This window comes from Amblyomma mixtum, chromosome 3 (genome assembly GCF_055824585.1).
Source record: "Amblyomma mixtum isolate Tamu chromosome 3, ASM5582458v1, whole genome shotgun sequence".
NCBI lineage: Eukaryota > Metazoa > Arthropoda > Arachnida > Ixodida > Ixodidae > Amblyomma > Amblyomma mixtum.
In genome coordinates this window covers 120,523,108-120,542,455 of record NC_143014.1, presented here as the reverse complement: position 1 = coordinate 120,542,455, position 19,348 = coordinate 120,523,108, and the positions used below count along the sequence as shown (strand labels likewise).

Below are 19,348 nucleotides of genomic sequence, written 5' to 3'. Positions count from 1 at the left end.
CTTTTTAGAGCAAAAGCCACTTCAGAATATAGTTTTAGAAAATGTCACCATCGATCAGATAAATGAAAAGTTCACGAATTGTATCATAACTGCCGCACACACAGCTATTCCTCAGTCTTCAGGGTGCGACAAAATCACAAAGTGTGGTGGGCAAAAGACTGCAAGGAAGCAAAAAAACAACAAAATAGAGCTTGGGGTAAATTTCGCAGTTACCGGGATCAGGAGGAGCTCATAAACTTTAAAAAGGCAAAAGCTAAAGCTCGGTACGTCCGTGGCAGTGCCGAGAAAGCATCATGGCTGAGTTGTCTCATCTATAAACAGTCAAATCATATCTAAAAATATGTGGGAGCAGGTTTGAAAATTAAATGGCAACTTCTCACTGTTGACAGTTCCTCTTTTGACAACACCTGGCACACAAACAAGCATAAGGAAACAGGCAGACATTTTGGGGGAACACTTTGCTGCAGTTTCCAGTTTGTCACACTATACACAGTCATTTCTGAAATATAAAAACATAGCTGAAAAACAAAGACCTCCTACAAGTGTAGGTACAAACCAACAATACAACAATTTATTTACCCTCCAGGAAATCAATACAGTACTGTCTGCCGGCAAAAAAACTGCTCCAGGACCCGACCAGATACACTATGAAATGCTTGCCCATCTTTCCCAGCCTGCCATAGAGGCACTCTTGAATTTATTTAACAGAATATTGATAGAAGGAAGAATACCTGAGGAATGGGAAAGAGCCGTCATAGTGCCATTCCTGAAACCAGTAAAATCACCAACTTCCCCTAGTAGCTATAGGCCAGTAGCCCTTACAAGCTGTCTCGTCAAATTTTGGAAAGTGTCCTCAATATGAGACGAACTTTTGTCCTTGCATCCCGTGAACTTCTTGACATCCATCAGTGTGATTTTAAAAAGGTATGCTCAACAACTGACCGTCTAGTTTGCCTCGAAAACACAATCAGAGAACCTTTTATATGCAAACAGCACTGTCTTGCAGTCTTCTTCGATATGGAGAAAGCGTATGATACAACCTGGAGGTTTGGGATCCTCTGTGACCTAGGGGACCTAGGCATCCGCGATAGGATGTTGAACTACCTGGATGACATCCTTTCCAACTGTTCTTTTCTAGTACAACTGTGCTCAACCCTCTCAAGGAACTTCATATATACCTCAAGGCTGTATATTAAGCACGACCTTATTTATTGTAAAAATGAATTCTATAACTAAAATAATCCCCCATCATGTATTCTGTCTACGTTGATGATCTTCAAATAGCCTGCACATCCTCAAACGTAGTAACACGTGAAAGACAAATACAACTGACAGTAAACAAACTAACGACATGGGCAGATAAAAATGGTTTCAGGTTTTCCATGCAAAAGTCAGTAGCTATTCTCTTCTCGCTTAGAAGAGGTCTGCACACTGATGCCAGCCTTTTCTTGAACAAGGTCACATTACAGTAAAAGACGAGCACAAATTTTTAGGAATAGCTTTTGATGAAAAACTTACATTCCTGCCACACAAACACCCTCAAAAAGAAACCTTCTCGATCCCTGAATATACTAAAAATACTCTCAAGAAACCTCTGGGGCTCTCATAGGACATCTCTTACAAATTTATCGCTCTGTAGTACGCTCTTAGTTATGGATGCATAGTTTATGGGTCAGCGAGACCATCGTACCTTAAATGACTGGATCCAGTACATAATTTAGGTTTATGCCTTTCTGCTGGTGCATACAGGACGTCGCCTATAAACAGTCTGTATGTAGAAACCAACAAACCATGACTTACAGACAGAAGAGCCATGCTCACATGCTCGTACATTCAAAAAATCCGTTCACTGCAGAAGCATCTGTGTTACCCCATCGCTACAACATGCCCATCTAGAAAGAACACCCTTTAACAACAAACCGCGAGCTATCCGGCCACTGCTCTTGTGATTTCAAGAGATGTGCCAAAACCTCGGCGTACTGGACACATTGCTAAGCATTGCTCGGAGACGAAATCCACTGCCGCCATGGTACAATTTTCCTGCAACTCTTGCACAGTTCCACAAAAAACAAATTCCACAACAAGCTATAATACAAGAATTTGGTACACTTGAGGAAAAGTACAGTACTTTCGCAGCTGTTAATACAGATGGTTCAAAAACAGAAGATTATGTTGGAAGCGCAGTGGTACAAGGGAATTTTAATAAAACAGTAAGACTTCCAAAGTGTGCATCCATCTCCACTGCCGACTGTTGCGCCATCTGTGTAGCACTAGAAAAAATATTAAGCGAGAATGTCACAAACAGTATTATTTGCACAAACTCTCTGAGTGTGCTTGCAGCCCTTCACTCTGGAAATGCGATCACTCTGATGTTTGGCGACATTATACACAACATAACAGCCATAGCTCAAGGACGAAACATAGGGCTCTGCTGGGTACCATGTCATGTCGGCATAAAAGGCAACAAAAGAGCAGATTTGTGCGCTGCTTAAGCTCGTGGCAAGCAAATTAGAAATGTAAATATGCCATATAAAGATTGCATGAACTTGGTACATCTTAAAGCAAGACAAAAACGCAATCCACTTGGAACAATCCGCTTGAAGTCATGTGTCCGCCAGGAACATTTCAAGGAAGTGATTATCTGCCATCTCCATATAGGTCACACACACCTTACACACAACTTTCTGCTGATGAAATAAGACGAACCGGTTTGTACATGTGGAGATGAACTTACAGTAAATCATTTTATTTTCATGCTTGAAACTTGAAAAGCGAAGGAAAAAATGCTTTTCTTCGTTTTATAATCAATGCATCCCTTTTCAAACCCCAGCGCTGCTTTTAGGCGATAATGCAATTGTGGACATGTCATGTGTGTTTAGATATTTAACAGAAGCAGGTTTTCTTAAAAAATTGTAAATCATGATCCAGCGCATCATGTGATTCACCTCAGCCATTTTCTCATTCCTGAGAAAAAGGCTGAGGTTTTTATTTGATTGGTTGGGAGCCTTGAGGTGTTTGCCCAGCCAAGGATAGCCGCTGAGGCTACCTGACCTTCTTTAAGGTTCTTATCATTAGCCAGTTCTAAATTTCTTTTACTGTCTTATTCCTAGGTAGTACTAACTTTTTAGGCCCTCTACACAACTGATCACATTCCACATTTTTTTTTAAATTCCGTAGGAAACTTTTCCTACACCTTGTGCCTGGCACATGATGGCCTTAGCTGCCTATGTCACATTAAACACAACACAACGCTTGCAGGCAAAGCAATGCCTCCAGTGCACGTAACTCATCGAAATATCTAAAAAATGTTTGGCCACAGCACCGAGGGTACCTGTGTTTTCGAAATTCTAAAAACTGATATGTATATTACTTGAGTTGGGCTACACGCCTCTCAGAAAGTAAGGAGTCTAACGGTATTAGTTAAAAAGTTTACTAAGTATTAGTTAACCAGTCTACTGGTTAGCACATCTTAGCTGTAGGCTCATGTGCTACACTGTGGTGGATAGTGCTATGCTGAAAAAAAAGCTCTTCTAACTCAAAAAGCCTGTTTTTAAAAATTCCAGAACATTTTAGGTGAAACACCCGGTACATGGGTGGGTTCAGGTAAGGACCGTAATTTAGGTCCCATAGCAGTTTTTTATTTTGAATGAAATTTTTATATGTGATAGGCAAATGTGCCTTCACAAAAGAATGGTACTTAGTTTTTCAAGAAACGCTGTAGCTTTGGAAAAAAAATTATATCACCAGAAGTGGAAGTAGCTGCTTTTGCAATTTTGCAAATCGCAAGTTTAGATCTCCAAAGAAAGAAAAATAGAATCTTGTGCAACCTGAATATTTTTTCACAATTATATGCAAACATTTCCGTTGGAAACAGCGCAAAAACATTTTTTGGCTCTCAAAATTTCACAGCAAAAAAATTTGCAAGCATTGTCACAAAAGTAATGCATTCTAAGAAGGGCAGTTTTTAGAACAGCAATGGGACAAGAAGTGGTTAGAACTTCAAGCTGAAATTTTTTGTGAGTGTTAATCAGCCCTTCCTGCTATTGTTGTACAGAATTTGTACTTCTGGGCCAGCCCAATTTTTTTTAATTGGGCTCTGAAATCATTTGGACATCTAAAATTTCGGAAAATGGCAAACTTTGACTGGGCTTTAAAAAACTATTGTCACCAATTTTCTTTAAAGTTTCCTTGAAAGACCTTTGCTACCTGGCAATTCTAGATCAACAAAAAAAAATGTGCTGCATTATGATTTTAAATCGAAAAATTAAAGGTCCTGTATACTGTGCGATGGCAGTGCGCATTAAAAAACCCCAGATAGTCGAGCCCTTCAGTACGGTGTTCCTCATAGCCTAAGTCGCTTTGGGACGTTAAACCTCATAAACCAAATGCATTGTAACGGCCTTTATTGACAGTTGTGAAGGCCGGTTAGAGCGGGCAAGGACAGGTCCGGTCCCAGAACAGTTCTCGCTCTCGTCTCGCGCCACGTGTCGGCTCTGCTGCTCCGACGCCTGATCATCTTCCTCTATACATTTGGCCCCGGAGGAAAAAGAGCCATCCGGGCGATTTAGGGGGTCAACACGACGCAAGGGTCTTAGTGCGGCTTCAAACGCGAAACGTGGACGGTCTCGCGCCCACGTCGTTGGAGATCGGGTGATGGCGTCACGGGCTCAACTATATAAGTGATGGGAGAAGTGCGCTCGAGGATGCGGTAGAGTCCGTGGTAGTTTGGCAGCAGCTTGCTAGAGAGACCTGGTGCAGCAGAAGGCACACGGAGCCAAACAAGGCATTGCGTCTGAAAAGTGTCGGTGCCATGGGAGTGGTCGAAGCGGTATTTCTGGCACCCTTGGTTGTCGGACGTGAATGACCGGGTGAGCTGGCGGCACTCTCAGCGTGTCTGGAGGCTTCAGATACGGTTGTGGATTCCGACGAATCAGGATGATAAGGAAGAATAGTGTCGAGCGGCGAGGATGGTTCACGGCCGTACAGAAGGAAGAATGGTGAGAAACCAGTAGTGCTCTGCGTAGCGGTGTTGTAGGCATATGTGACGAAGGGGAGGACGACGTCCCAGTTGGAATGGTCGGCTGCCACGTACATTGACAGCATGTCACCTAATGTTCGATTGAAAGGTTCAGTCAAGGCGTTCGTCTGGGGATGATAGGCAGTAGTGGTGCGGTGAGTGATGTTGCATTGCTGCAGGAGAGATGAAACGACGTCTGACAAAAACACCCGCCCACGATTGCTCAACAGTTAATGCAGTGCGCCGTGCTGAAGTATGAAATGGTGCAAGAGGAAGGCTGCAACATTCCGCGCTGTAGCAGCTGGGAGGGCGGCTGTTTTGGCGTACCGTGTCAGGTGGTCTACAGTGACGATGACCCAGCGGTTTCCTGCAGCAGTGTAGGGAAGTGGTCCATGCAGGTCAATGCCAACTCGGTCAAATGGCCTAGATGGGCAAGGCAAAGGCTGCATAGGGCCGTTCGAATGATGAGGACTGAGCTTGCGGCGCTTGCAATCGGGGCAGGAACAGACGAATTTTCGAACGTAGTTGTACATGCCGCTCCAGTAATAGCAGAGGCGAAGCCGGTTGTAGGTCTTGAAAGCACCGCCGTGACCCGCTTTCAGGTCGCTATGAAAGCCTGCGCATATTTCGGAGTGTAAATGTCCAGGGATCACTAGGAGCCATTTGCGGCCATCAGGGAGATAATTTCGGCAGTACAAAATCCCATCATGAATAGTGAAGTGGGCAGCCTGACGGCGGATTGCATGCGGCACCGACACGACAGAACGGTCTGAAAGATAGCGTACAAGAGAAGTGATCCAAGGGTCCTTGGACTGCTCGTTGGGCATATCGTCCAATGAAAAGGGAGCGCAGTCGATGGCGGGGGGAGAGGCATATTCATTGGCTAGAGGTGAACGAGACAAAGCGTCGGCGTCGTTATGCTTCCTGCCAGAGCGATAGATCACACGAATATCGTACTTTTGCAGGCGTAAGGCCCATCGGGCGAGGCGGCCATTTGGGTCTTTTAGGGAGGACAGCCAACATAGGGAATGATGGTCCTTGACGACCTTGAAAGGCCGGCCGTATACGTAAGGCCGAAATTTCCCGATCGCCCAAACGATTGCCAAGCACTCTTTTTCAGTGACTGAGTAGTTTTGCTCTGGTTTCATCAGGGTGCGGCTCGCGTATGCAACAACATACTCCGCATACCCCGGTTTCCGTTAAGCAAGAACAGCACCGATACCAACGCCACTGGCATCTGTGTGGATTTCAGTTGGAGAAGCAGGGTCAAAGTGGCGCAGTATGGGTGGAGAGGTAAGTAGACGGTGCAATGTAATGAACGCTTCTTCACAGGCAGGACTCCAGCTTGATAGGTCGCTACTGCCACGAAGAAGGGAAGTCAGAGGTGCGATGATAGAAGCGAAATTTCGGATAATGCGTCGAAAGTAAGAGCGTAAGCCGATGAAACTGCGAAGTTCCTTCATTGTAGAGGGCTTCGGGAACTCGGAGACAGCACGAAGCTTTGCTGGGTCAGGAAGGACACCCTGTTTTGACACGACGTGGCCCAAAATCGTCAACTGGAGAGTGACGAAGCAACATTTCTTTAAATTGAGTTGAAGCCCGGCTGCTGCGAGGCATCTCAAGACGTGCTCCAGGCGAACGAGGTGTGTCTGGAAATCTGGGGAGAAAACAACGATATCGTCCAAGTAACATAAGCAGGTTTTCCATTTCAGCCCGCGCAGTATGGTGTCCATCATTCGCTCTTCAGTGTCCATCATTCGGCTGGTTGGCGTTGGCAGGCATGGGGGTAGTGATGGTCCGGTTACGTTGCTCCAGGACGGAATCCCGCACCTCCACCAAGATGTAACGGCCTTTATTGACAGTTGTGAAGGCTGGTTAGAGCGGCCAAGGACAGGTCCGGTCCCAGAACAGTTCACGCTCTCGTCTCGCACCGTGCGTCGGCTCTGCTGCTTCAGCTGCCGATCGTCGTCTTCTCGTCTCGTGCCTCGCGTCAGTTTTGCTGCTCCAACGGCTGATCATCTTCCTCATTACAGTATAAAATAAAAGGCCTAATGCACACAATATTTCTTTCAGTAACTATTTCTGGATATTGTCTGGTAAAAAGAGTAAAAGTCACGAATTCAACTTCGAACTGAATGCATAAGATTGCATTTTAGTATATTAGCTTGATATACTGTTGATATATTAGCATGATATACTTATATATAGCCTGTTTTTATTGTGTTCAGCATTGAAAAGTCCCCTATTTTGCGTAATCTCTCCAGGTCTAGCTAATTCCAGCAGAAAACATAATTTGTCCTTCCTAACTTGAATGTTGTAATGTTAGTTTCTTGTTTAGTTATTGTTAGTATTGCATAATTAAATCATTTCTTAATTTTTTAATGAGTTAAGGTGTTTAATGAATGCTGTTGTTGCGGCTCATAACAGAACAGCCTGTATCACAACTTCTACAGCATCTTTCAAAGGCACGCTGTAGAAGGTGCTCATGAAATGAAGTGACAGTCTTTGACTGCAAGATGTTCTCATACATGTACCTTCTTCGTAGATAAGAGTAGGGCAGAATGACATAGCATTGCTTAGTGGGCAACTCAGAAGGGTTTTGAACGCTTTGAGTTGATGATGGCATTACATTCCTTGCAGTCCCTAACAAATTGTATTTAAAAATACCAAGTAAAGTGATATTAAAGCAAAAACTGAAACCAAAAGTTAGCCGCCTCATTGGAGGTGGTGCTTCATGTAATGCAGGGATGTTACAAATGTTATTTGAAATACACCTGTATGCACACTGAATGAATGAAACAGCTACTGTAAACAATCTAAAGTGACTGAATAGTAGTCTGAAAGTTTTTATTCAGCAAGCAGGGGGGGGTTCAGGTAAAAATGTATGGGTAATATTTGTGATGTCACAAAACCATTGTTAAATGCAGAACTTGAGCTGAGGTCCTGAAAATGGCAAACTTTGAAATCAATTAGCATAGAAATGAAGCACTGCATGGTTGCCGAACTTGGCGGCAGTGATTAACATGGAGATGAGAGTCTACAGGAAAGTTTTATGAAAGTTCATGACCCTCAGAAAATTGCCAAAGTTCGCTTTTAAGCCATTCACCAAATGTCGTCAGGTTGCTAAGATGTGAAAACAATGTGAAGACGGGACATGAGGACACTAACATTTACATCCATCCTATGAATGTCTATCTAGTCTTCATGCTGTTTTAGTATGTGCTGTTGTTTAACCTGCCAGTCTGCAAAAAGGCATTATTTTATGTCTGCATAGTACTCTTAAGGATCAAGGTTTGTTTCTCAAGCATTCAGTGACTATGGGTGTGTGTATGAAGACATCAACTTAGGGCAGTGTAAAATTTCACTACCTGCGGCCCTTTAATGTGCACTGAAAATCTTAATACTCTGGCACTTTTGCATTTCACCTCCATTGAAATTGGGTTGCTGAAGCAAGAATCAACCCCTTGATTCTGTCTGGATAATCACAGCTTTACTGCTCCAAAGAAATGCCGTAGCCACAGGTACACTGCAATGAGCAAATCAACTTAAAAAGGGTGTCGGAAAGCTGTTGGTTCCTTTTTCTTCATTTCAACATTTTCACTCTTGGCACTTTGTCTTGTGTCACCTTTGTTGTGTCCTTCACTTTAGTGAAATTTTTGGGTAAGTGTAATATATTTTGTGTCCCGTCATCAGAGTTCCTTTAGAGAGGGTTTCATAACTTGTGGAAGCCTGCCGTGTGTACATAAATTTTTAAACCTATATTGTAAACAACTTTGGGCAAATGCTGGTATTGTTTTCTTGGGATGGCGTTGCGCACACGAAAAAACATACACAGGAAAGAGCAGAAGACAGATAGAGCGCTGGTATTGTTAGTGTGCTCAAATAATCAGTAACTGAAAATGTACCAAAAAGGGATGTCTATAACCTTTCTATTTGTTGTGTTCTTTGAAAAGCTCATATTGTGGAATTGTTCCTTCAGAAGTTTCGTACAGTTATTAGAGTGACAAAGTTGCAAGTTTTATAGAACTGTGTTGGCTGGCCTTCACTGACATTGACATACTGCCTCACAGTGTCAGCTGCACAGGTGACTTTCTCATGATATTGGCGTGATGTGTTGTAACCTAAGGCTTTTTGTGTTCACGTGTTAGCCCATGAGTAAGTCGTCCAGGTGGACTAAGGAGTGGGCAGTGTTGAAATTGCACCCTATGTGGGCATGCGATTGAGGTTTTCCTGGCTGATGTGACCCATGAAGCGGGTCCTTCATTGTGTGGGTTAGGAGATGTGCAGCTCTCATCCTCCCAATGCTGCAGATGGGGTAGAAAAGCCCAGAAAACCCTGCAAAAATTACCTCATCTGAAGATTTAAGATGGATTTATTCATTATTTATGGGAGCACTTTCTGTATAAAAATAAAGAAACTGCCGTCCAGGATAACAATGGGCATCACTGCTAGGCGGCACCTCCTGTTGGCACACAATGCTCTTTCCTTGGCTTGCCGACCACTTTCTTGGTAGATGTACCAAAATTATTTTTCAGCTAAAGATTACCGCTGAGCCATTTCGAGTCAGCCTAGGGCCATGGGAGTTGGCACAAAACTTGTCTTCTACTACACAGGTGGTGATGAGAGCCACACACTTCTGCCATTGTTTTTTTGTGCAGCTATGAGATCCCCTTTGGTAGAAATGCTTGATGGTCTCCCTATTAACTTGCTTGGCATAGCCACGAACAGTGCCTCTGAGATATAGCTTTGCATATGAAAAGAGATGGAAAACAGATTGTGCAAGGTCAATGTAATGAGGATGGTAATAATTTTGTAGCCATAGGAGGCACGCTTCCATCCATGCTGCTTGCAAGTGGGGAACAGGAACATTATCTTGGAAGATAGCCCTATCCAGCACATTGCATAGGCTGAGACTTAATTGTCATTCCTTATGACATCGCCCCGTAGTGATAATTTTAGTGAGACAAAAGCCTAATAGATTTTCCTTATTGCACTGCCTTTTGGAAATGAAGTTTTTATCGTCATGGCTCACTGGTTCCAAAAGACTGTGAGCTCCAGGACATGAACTGGGTGTTAATTATGCTTTTTTGTGGATGGTCCAGCTTTCGTTCTGTGAACTCTGCTCTAGTGTAAGTCGTGAGGAGTGGCATGTGGCTTAAAGGGGCACTGAGGATAGCTTGATGTAATTATTGTTCTCTTTGTTAATTTATTCTCTTGCTCTTTCTTGCTGTGTTGGCATTTGACCGGCAGCAAAATACGCATTAATTGGAGAGAAAATTAGGTTTAAAAATCTTCCCGCCGGTCAATTCAGACTTGTGATGCCTTTGTCAACAAGGGCGGGTTGGTACTGTTTTGTAGCAACTGGCCAGGAAATGTAGCCTCTGGGGTCCGAGCCAAAAAATTGGCATTGATGCATGCATTTCATTTGTGAGATCGCCTGTAGTGGCAACACCTGTATTTAATTTTCGGTATATTCTGTCTTATAAAAGCTCAGTTTTCGGTGAAAGTGGTCTTTTTGTGGTTAGAGCATGGTACCCTCTCAGTACAAGCAGACTTCTATTTGTCCTCAGTGTATCTTTAAATGGACTTTCGACTGACCAGAACGCGTCATGGGATTATGGTGGAAGTTAAAAAATCTTGTCTCATACTGGAAAAAAAACCGAGCACTGTAATGTAAATGAAATAATTGTTTATAATCTGAACTTGGCATTGAAAGTTGCACAAAACAAGCTGATGCAGCATTTCAAGGTAAAGCTTTGCCATTAGCGTGTATCTTACCACATGACCACATCTCGGTAAGATACAGCTCACATGCTGTTTAATACATATTTTTTTTTTTCAGAAGTGTTCATTATATTTGATTCTTCATCATCATCTTTTATTACCCTTAATGGTACCGTATGGACATTACATAAAGGGGGGGGGGGGGGAATAAAAGCGTGTCCAGCAGCCATACATACATGACCTTTGCACTGGCTTCAGTTCATTGTTTGATGAAAAATGATGATCCCTGCACATCCCTGATGAAGTGATGAAGTGCGTCAAGGTGTTGCAAGATAGTGATTTGTTACACGCATGTGACTGGCTTGTTCTGTGAAGTGTAGTATTTCTTCCTCTCACAATTGCAGTGACCATTACTGTGATGGTCTCTGCCTCTAATCTAGTCGTTGGGACTTTGAAATATGCAGGTTATAACTTACTTCTGATAATCAGTGTTTAGGGGCAAAGTGTGATTTGGTCTGTTTGTCCAATAGCATTGCTACTGTCAACTTGCATGTGAGCCTTATTGCTTGTTTTCTTTTTTTCTGATTTAGGGCAAATATTTTTCAGTGTATTGTGGCTCATTGCCCTGTCGGTTGTACTGTTATGTGTAAACATACTAGGTTGACTTCTTGTTTGCCGACCTGTGGCCTATCCTTCTCAGCCACAGAGGGTGCTGTAAAGAAAACTTCCTCTTTCCTTTGAAATGTGCCACCATAAGTGCAATACTTTGGTTTCAGCTCTGCTTTGCATAGTATATGAGGAATTTGATATTAGTTGATCATACTGCTCAATAGCTCTGTAGTTATTTCAGAGTTACAGGGCTCCGTTTATCTTGAGAATCTAGTTGTCTCTGTTCCAGCATTTCATTCTGCACTGACACAAGTGACCATATACAACCAATATCAGCTCATTTCTGCACGTCACAGAAAAAGATGGGTCACTGATATTTCTTGCTTGAGAGGCACACTTTTCGACATTTCACTCTTTTGGCAATAAGTTCACCAGGTACTTTGCAAACAAGCTGCAGAACTGCATTCCTAGCCTGTCAGGCAAGCTAGTCATTGATGAGTCCTCCTTAGAATGCATTCCACATGTGTGCATGTTATGTAGCAGTTGATAGAGAAGGAGCACCATGTGATTCTTGTGTGTGTGTGTGGGGTGCACAGGTTGCGCCTGCTGAAGCACACATGCCTGCTGGCGGACACCTTGTTGAGCAGCTTGATTGACCTTGTTCCCAGTTGGATCTCCAGCTACATCCGATGGTGCCCCACTTCAGCAGAGCACCTTGAAGAGGCCGAGCAAAAGCTACTTTCCTGTGAGTTGCTGCGCTTGCTTGAAGCATTCATTACCTGAGTGGAGCTGTCACTTGCTTTCTTTCTTTTTTATTGCAGATGATGTGTTCCTGCAGGAAAATTTGGTTTGCTTTTTAAAGGTGTATGATGTAATTCCACGCAGATCGGTACTCTATTTTAGCTGACCCCCCCCAGAAATGCAGCCATAACTATAACTAAAGGTTTTGAAGCGAAAGCTTTACTACGGGACCTCATGCTTCGATCGCCCGTTCCTAGTTTTGAACTTCAGCTGAATTAGAGGTCAAAGCAAGAAAAAGAGAGAAATTGAACCAATATCCATGACTGGGAGTTGAACCTGTGGCTGCGTGAACAGATCTCCTTTAAGGGCCGCTCAGCGAGACCACCAGGCTATCGCTTCAGCCAACACGCCTCGTGTTAAACTGCACCCCACTCTCGCGCTGTGTTGGAGGCTCATTGAGGCCAGTTCAAATGCACTGGCTATAAAAACCCTTTTGGCATTCCACATTTTACACATGTCCACAAAGGTTTTCTTAATGTGGAAATTACAAAAAATCTTTATTGCTTGGTACCCCATCGTGGTGGCTTAGTGGTTAGGGCGTTGGGCTGCTGAGCCCGAGGATGCAGATTCGATTCTGGCCGTGGCGACCACATTCTGGTGGTGAAACGCAAAGCGCCCATGTACTGTCTCATTAACCCTTACATGCCTAGCGTCCTACATGTAGGGCACCGCTGTTCTATGAAGTAACTCTAAAAGTTTATTGTGTAAAAGTTTACACCCACTAGCGTAGGTTCAAGAGGGTATAAAATATTCCTGTGCAAGGGTTGTGTTGTGTGTGTTCAGTTTTGGTCATTGTGTGCATTCAGAAAGATCCTCCACCTTCTGTGGACGGTATTTTTTGGATCCGACCACATTGACTACATTGTGATTCTTTAAGAAAAACAAACAATCCTTGCGCATTGTTATAAGAAAATTATCGTGTGTGGTGGTTTTCTTAAGTGAAGTGAACATTTTATGTAAAAAATATTAAAATTTTTTCAAGTTCCTGAAGTTTCGGCATATATGAATTAAAGGAACCAACCCAGGTGGTTGCAGTTAATTTGGAACCCTCCGCTACGGCATCCCTCATAACCCATGTCACTTTGAGATATTCATCATCAGCCTGACTACACCCACTGCAGGGCAAAGGCCTCTCCCATGTCTCTCCAATTAACCCTGTCCTTTGTCAGTTGTCGCTACTGTATCCCCGCAAACTTCTTAATCTCATCCGCCCACCTAACTTTCTGCCGTCCCTTGCTACGTTTGCCTTCTCTTGGAATCCACTCCGTTACACTTAAGGACCAGCGGTTATCTTGCCTTCGCATTACATGCCCTGCCCAAGCCCATTTGTTCAACTTGATTTCAACTGGGATATTAAACCTCATATACCAAACCTTAATTTCTTAGCAGTTTAAGCATGCAACCATGAAGTTAAGGCTGCCCCACCGCGGTGACTCAGTGGTTATGGCACTTGGCTGCTGACCCGAAAGACGCGGATTTGATCCCGGCCGCGGTGGTTGAATTTCGATAGAGGCGAAATTCTAGAGGCCCGTGTACTGTGCGATGTCAGTGCACGTTGAAGAGCCCCAGGCGGTCGAAATTTCCGAAGCCCTTCACTACGGTATCCCTCATAGCCTGAGTTGCTTTGGGACGTTAACTCTTTCCTGTCCGCGGGGAAAATGGTGGTTTTCAGGTCATATCATTAATATTTTTTTTTCTTTAACAACACTTGCTTGGTACAGGAGTGTATGGTACCGAATTGTAGAGGAGGAAATTCTCTTCACATTGTTATTAGTCACAGTCAACATGTTAATTGAGTAAGAGATGAAAAAAAAAATTATCAGAAAGAAAATTGTAGTTACAAAGAAAAAACACACAAAAACATCAAAGTTTCGTCACAAAAGTAAAACATAAAAAAATTTCAAAATATAAATTTTTTACAGCAGGGATCGATGCAACATTGCAGCAAATTTTAGTTTGCTGCGAACAGTTTTAGCTGGGCTAGGAAAGGAAACAGTAGTCCTAGTGACTATCGTGCCACCGCGCGAAACAGTTCCTTGTTGCCGTGAAGCAGTAGTTGGCCGCACATGTCTCACAGAAAACATTTGTTTTTTCTTCCACCTATTTTTCCTCGTAGCACAATTTGCAGCTCCGGTACTTTGCATTTTCTGCGGCTTGTGCTGCAGCCCCTGAGGTGAATCACGAGGCGGAAACAGAGGGTGAACATTGGGGTCCTCAGAATGTGGCTCATCAAATCCGAGGAGTTGCTCGATCAATTCAAGCCTGAACGCGAACTGATCAAATCTTGATATCCTCGACAATTCTGGCGCTTCGGGATGCTCCTGGCGATGCGCGTCAAAAAGTATGAAGCTGTTGACGACCGCGCCGCCGAGCGCCGTGCGACACTCCGGCGTGCAACGGCGGTCGACCCCTGGCTGTCTTTGAGCCGAAAACACGACTCTCTGCGCTGCCAGCGGCAAGTAATCCCGCCCGAAAGACGTTGACACCCTGCAGATAAGAGTTATGACCTTCAGAACACTCTGATCTTTTCCGATAAGCGCGCAGCAAAAGCGGAACATTTCGGGGGAGAAAGCGAAACTTACCGAGGCATGGCTGTTAACGTTCCGGGTCGGTCTGACGCAGTTTCGCTGTCGGTGCTGAAGTCTGAAGAGCCGAAGTCGTCTTCTGAATCCTCACTGCTGCTGTTCTCATCCAAAAACGAACTCTCAGGAGCATCAATTTCTGTGGAAACGCGCGGTTTTGGCGCAGCAGCAGCGCGCGACGTCAACGCCATGGTGGAAACAAGGAGCGCCGATCAGCTGACTCCGGAGCGGCTTCAAAAATCACCGCTTGGCGGAAAAAGTCAAACCAAAAGCGAAACTGAAAGAAGAGTTCCTTTATTTCACACTGGATGGCGCAAGTTGTCCAGGAACGCTTCAAAAAGCAGGAAAATACGAACTTGAAACCTTCGATAGCGGGCTATCGATGGGAATAGGCGCGGAGAGGAAAGAGTTAAACCCCCATACACCATACACCATACCACCACGAAGTTAAGGGTGTGTTGTGCACTCCCCTGTGCGGTCTGCACAGCGCATTCTTCAATACCAGGCAGCACTTCCTGGCTTCAACTTTTGGTGGCTTCCATATTTTGGAAACCTTTGTGGGCACCTGTGCATATCAGATGATTCATGTGGTGCTTGCATTGCCGGGGTTAATGTTAAGCCTGAATTTTCTGCGCTTGCTTCAGAGTATTTTAGCTAGAAAGAATGTGTTGCCTTTTGGCTGTTTGGGTGGGACCAATCATGACACAGGTAGACTTGTATACTGGAATGTCACCTGCTTGGTTTGCCTTAGTAGGGTCTTTATGGTGTTGTGCCGGTGGGAAAATGTTTTTACAACAGGAGCCGGTAGCCTCGAGACTGAAAAAGGAAAAGCACTGTGCACGAGCGAATGTTTATGAACGTTCTGTCTAATATTTGCTTCATGAAAAGCATTAGATGCATAACAACTTGTTTATTTATAAAAAAACTTAAATTTTATGATGCACTTTGTAAAGAGAACACATTATTGCTATTACTGGCTGAACGCAGTCTTGTTATTTTCCTAAAAGCATAGTGCAATTAATCTCAAGCAGGTTTCTCCTAGTGTCACATCTGTTACATCTGAGAGGTCATGATGGAAAAGAATTTTATTTGTGGCGGGCTGTGATGAGCAGCAGGACATGTTCACCAGTATCGGCTGAGCCATATCTAAACAAAGGTTTCTCTCATTGATCTCCAATTAACCCTGTCCTGTGCCAGCTGCAGCCACCTTATGCCCAAAAATGGCCATTATCTGTTCTTTTCACATCGTGCCTTGGTGGTGGTACTGCTCATGTCCATTTTCTCTTCCTAATTTCAACTATTATTTATTTATTTATACATACTGCAGCGCAATTTATATGCGCTATGGCAGGAGTGGGAAAACACAAAATGCAGCAAAATGTACAAAGTGAGAAATACAAAAGGTTAAAATCACAAATGAAATATCAAACAAGAAAGGAACTGTTAACAACAGGGTAAGAATACACAGCTATTATGCGTCTTCAACGGCAGTTACAAAGTTTTGAAATGGACGAGAACGAATGGACCCAGGTAAAGAACTCCAGGCTTCTATTGAACGGGGAAAAAAACTGAATTTGAAAAAATTAGCATGCGCAAAATACGGTATCAAATTAAGCTCGTGATGACTTCTTGTAGATGATAATGGTGCAAAGTTAATGTTGTGGTTAGTTGAGAGCCTTACTGAGGAATTGACATTGAGTAAGAATTTTAATGATTCAGTGTGGCGACGGGCAGACAGCGTGGTTAAATTCAATGAGAGAAGTGTAGAAGAGGGTGAGAAATCGCGATCATAACGATGACATATAAAACGAACAGCTTTCTTTTGGACTGCTTCTAACATGTTAATTTCAAATTGCTTGTACGGGTTCCACACTACAGCTACGTAATCAAGAACAGGGCGGATTAGAGATTTATACAACAGTAGATTTGTGTCTTTTGGTGAATTGGGTAGCGTGCGTCGTAGATAACCTAGTTTTTTTAGTGCTTTATTGCATACGTAATCAATGTGTTTAGACCAAGACATGTACCAGACATGACCAAGACATGATGCCATTAAATCATGCTTGCTTGCGAACTAACTCTGCTTTCTTCCTGTTTCTTAATGTCACCCATATTTTCGTTTCCATAGCTCACTGTGTGGAAAGGACTGGCTTGCTTCACTGGACTTCAGGAATCAGCGCACAAAAATCAGCGCACAAAGAGATGGGGCACAAGAACAAGGACAGGATGTAGTGCTCTGTCCTGTCATCCTTCTTGTTCTTGTGCCCCATTTCTTTGTGTGCTGGTTCTTGTAGACATGAAAAATAACCAACCAACCCAACAGCAAGTGTTACTTCCCTTGCTGCATATCGCATGTGATTGCACAGTAATATGAAAAAAAAAAAATGCAGCTAGTGGGTGTTCCTTGTAAGAAGTAATAAAGGCAAGGATCGAAATCTCTTTGAATGCACTGTGCAAACAACTGTAAATACAGAGATCAGCAGATCTTGTGTTAAAATGAAGCATCTGTTTGTGGTTCATACAGATGTGAAACTACCCATCCGCTCCATGTTTGTGGGTGTTGACTCAATCCTGGGCTGCAAGGGTGAACACCAGGTCCGCACTCTTCAGCTGGGCCCTGGTGGGAGTGCAGCTGCACATGAGGAACGGGTGCCGTTGGTGCTGGTGCATGGCTTTGCCTCAGGTGTGGCCCTCTGGCTGCTTAACCTGGACCACTTGGCACAGGACCGCACCACGTACTGTTTCGACTTGTTGGGCTTTGGCCGTAGCTCTCGACCACGCCTCTCGAGAGACCCTCTGGAGGCTGAATACCAGTTTGTGCAGAGTAAGCACACCTTTGGCAACCTTGCCTTCTTGTAGTGTCAGGTGGCCTTCGTGAAGGAATCCTCCATATCAAAAGTTTGGTCTCTGCATTCGTACAAAGCCTAAGTTTGTTCGTGCTCATCATCATGTTCATGTTCATGCTCATTAGTGGCTGGGCTCTCTCACTATTAAATTTTAATGGTGGCATGTGTGTGGCAACCTATAAGAAAATTAATAATGATGCAAAAATGTACTGCACTGCATTTGCACTTGTGTACTAAATCACATCTGCCTAAATCACATTTGCCTTTTTCATTTAACAGCATATACTTAATTCTGGTGTAGTGCAACTATTACTGCGCAGATCTTTAAATGCCCAAATGCCTTGGTATTTGCCTTGCCTGCTAACAAGATCAGGATCAACACTTGCTAATGTGATTGAAAACGGTTGACCAGCTACAGTGCGTCAGTGGCTTTGGCGTTCAGCTGCTATTCCCTAGGTCTTGGGTTCGATCCTGGCCACAGTGGTCATATTTCAATGGAGGCAAAATACAAAAATGCTCGTGTGCTCTTCGATGTCGGTGCATGTTGAAGAACTCCAAGTGATCTATAGAGCTGCCTCAGTAGTTTAGTGGTTATGGTGCTCGACTGCTGACCCGAAAAACGTGGGTTCAATCTTGGCTGCGGCGGTAAAATTTCGATGGAGGCTAAATTTGAGAGGCCCGTGTACTGTGCGATGTCAGTGCATGTTAAAGAACCCCAGGTGGTCAAAATTTCTGGAGCCCTTCACTATGGCGTCCCCCATAGCCTGAGTCGCTTTAGGTAACCCCATAAACCAAACCATCCAGGTGATCTGCCTTAATCCAGAGCCCTCCACTACAGTGCCCCTCGCAGCCCTATTGCTTTGGGGTGTTAACTTTAAAAATGTGTTGAGTAGAAGCTATACTTATGTATAGACTAATGGCAGCCAACAACTGATCAGACAACCACAAATCTTCCTGTTTTTGCTCAGCAGGCTTATTTCAAATTTACGGATATTGAAGGGACGCCAGTGCGTGCACCATGCTGAGTGCTGAGTATGGGGAACGTCTTAAGGATTTCTCTGATCTGTCTTCTTTCTGGTCTTGCAAGAGTCATAGTGTGGTAAAACTGTGGTGCACACATGAATGTCTTACAGTGATCTGGGCATTGAACAGGAGTGTATTTAAAGGAACCTCCCCTCCTAAGCAGGAAAATTTCTACACAGAAACTGCATTGACCTCAATTTTGTGACAAAAAAAAAAGTTTAAGATATGCACTGTGCACATTGAACCCCCTGCCACACCCTCCAGGAGTTGCCCATAAAGCTGTTCCTGACCTTGAAGCTATACAAAGGGATAGCCGTGCTCCCTGGGGTATTCCTTCAAGCACCTGCCTGTTCTTTTAACATGCATGGCATCACAAGTCAGCGCTATCTTTCATAATTTATTTTGTTGTTGTTTTGAGGGAGGACACAGCTTTCAGCACCAACTTTCTTACCTTTTCATGAGTTCTGATTAAGCTTTTTATGCATATTAGTAATGCTTTCAAATATAGGTGCACAAAATTTCAGTATTATATCCGAGAACTTTTTATACAAATTTTTTCCTACACCTTGTGAAATGCCTGCAGGCTAGTCAAATGGTGGTAGAAGACTGGTTCAATGTTCACTGCATTTCTGAATGCATGCGACGCGTGATGATATTCTTAGATTTTTTTTTCGTAGCACATTTTTAAAAAATTTTTTTACAAAGCTTTGTATAGACTAGTCTGAACTGTCAACAAGATGCCACAC

The 19,348-nt window shown here is 43.6% G+C and overlaps 1 protein-coding gene across 4 annotated transcripts in view; it reads left to right on the top strand.

Moving 5' to 3' along the window:
- LOC149351625 ((Lyso)-N-acylphosphatidylethanolamine lipase-like) overlaps positions 1-19,348 on the top strand; it is a 53,207-nt gene that overhangs the window by 2,119 nt on the left and 31,740 nt on the right. For 3 of the 4 annotated variants that reach the window (XM_089580940.1, XM_089580943.1, XM_089580942.1), the window contains exons 2-3: positions 11,947-12,095; positions 17,258-17,557. In XM_089580940.1, coding sequence (XP_089437066.1) covers positions 11,947-12,095; positions 17,258-17,557 — 449 coding nt within the window. The remainder of the gene's footprint in view (positions 1-11,946; positions 12,096-17,257; positions 17,558-19,348) is intronic. The other variant, XM_089580941.1, reaches the window with a different exon arrangement.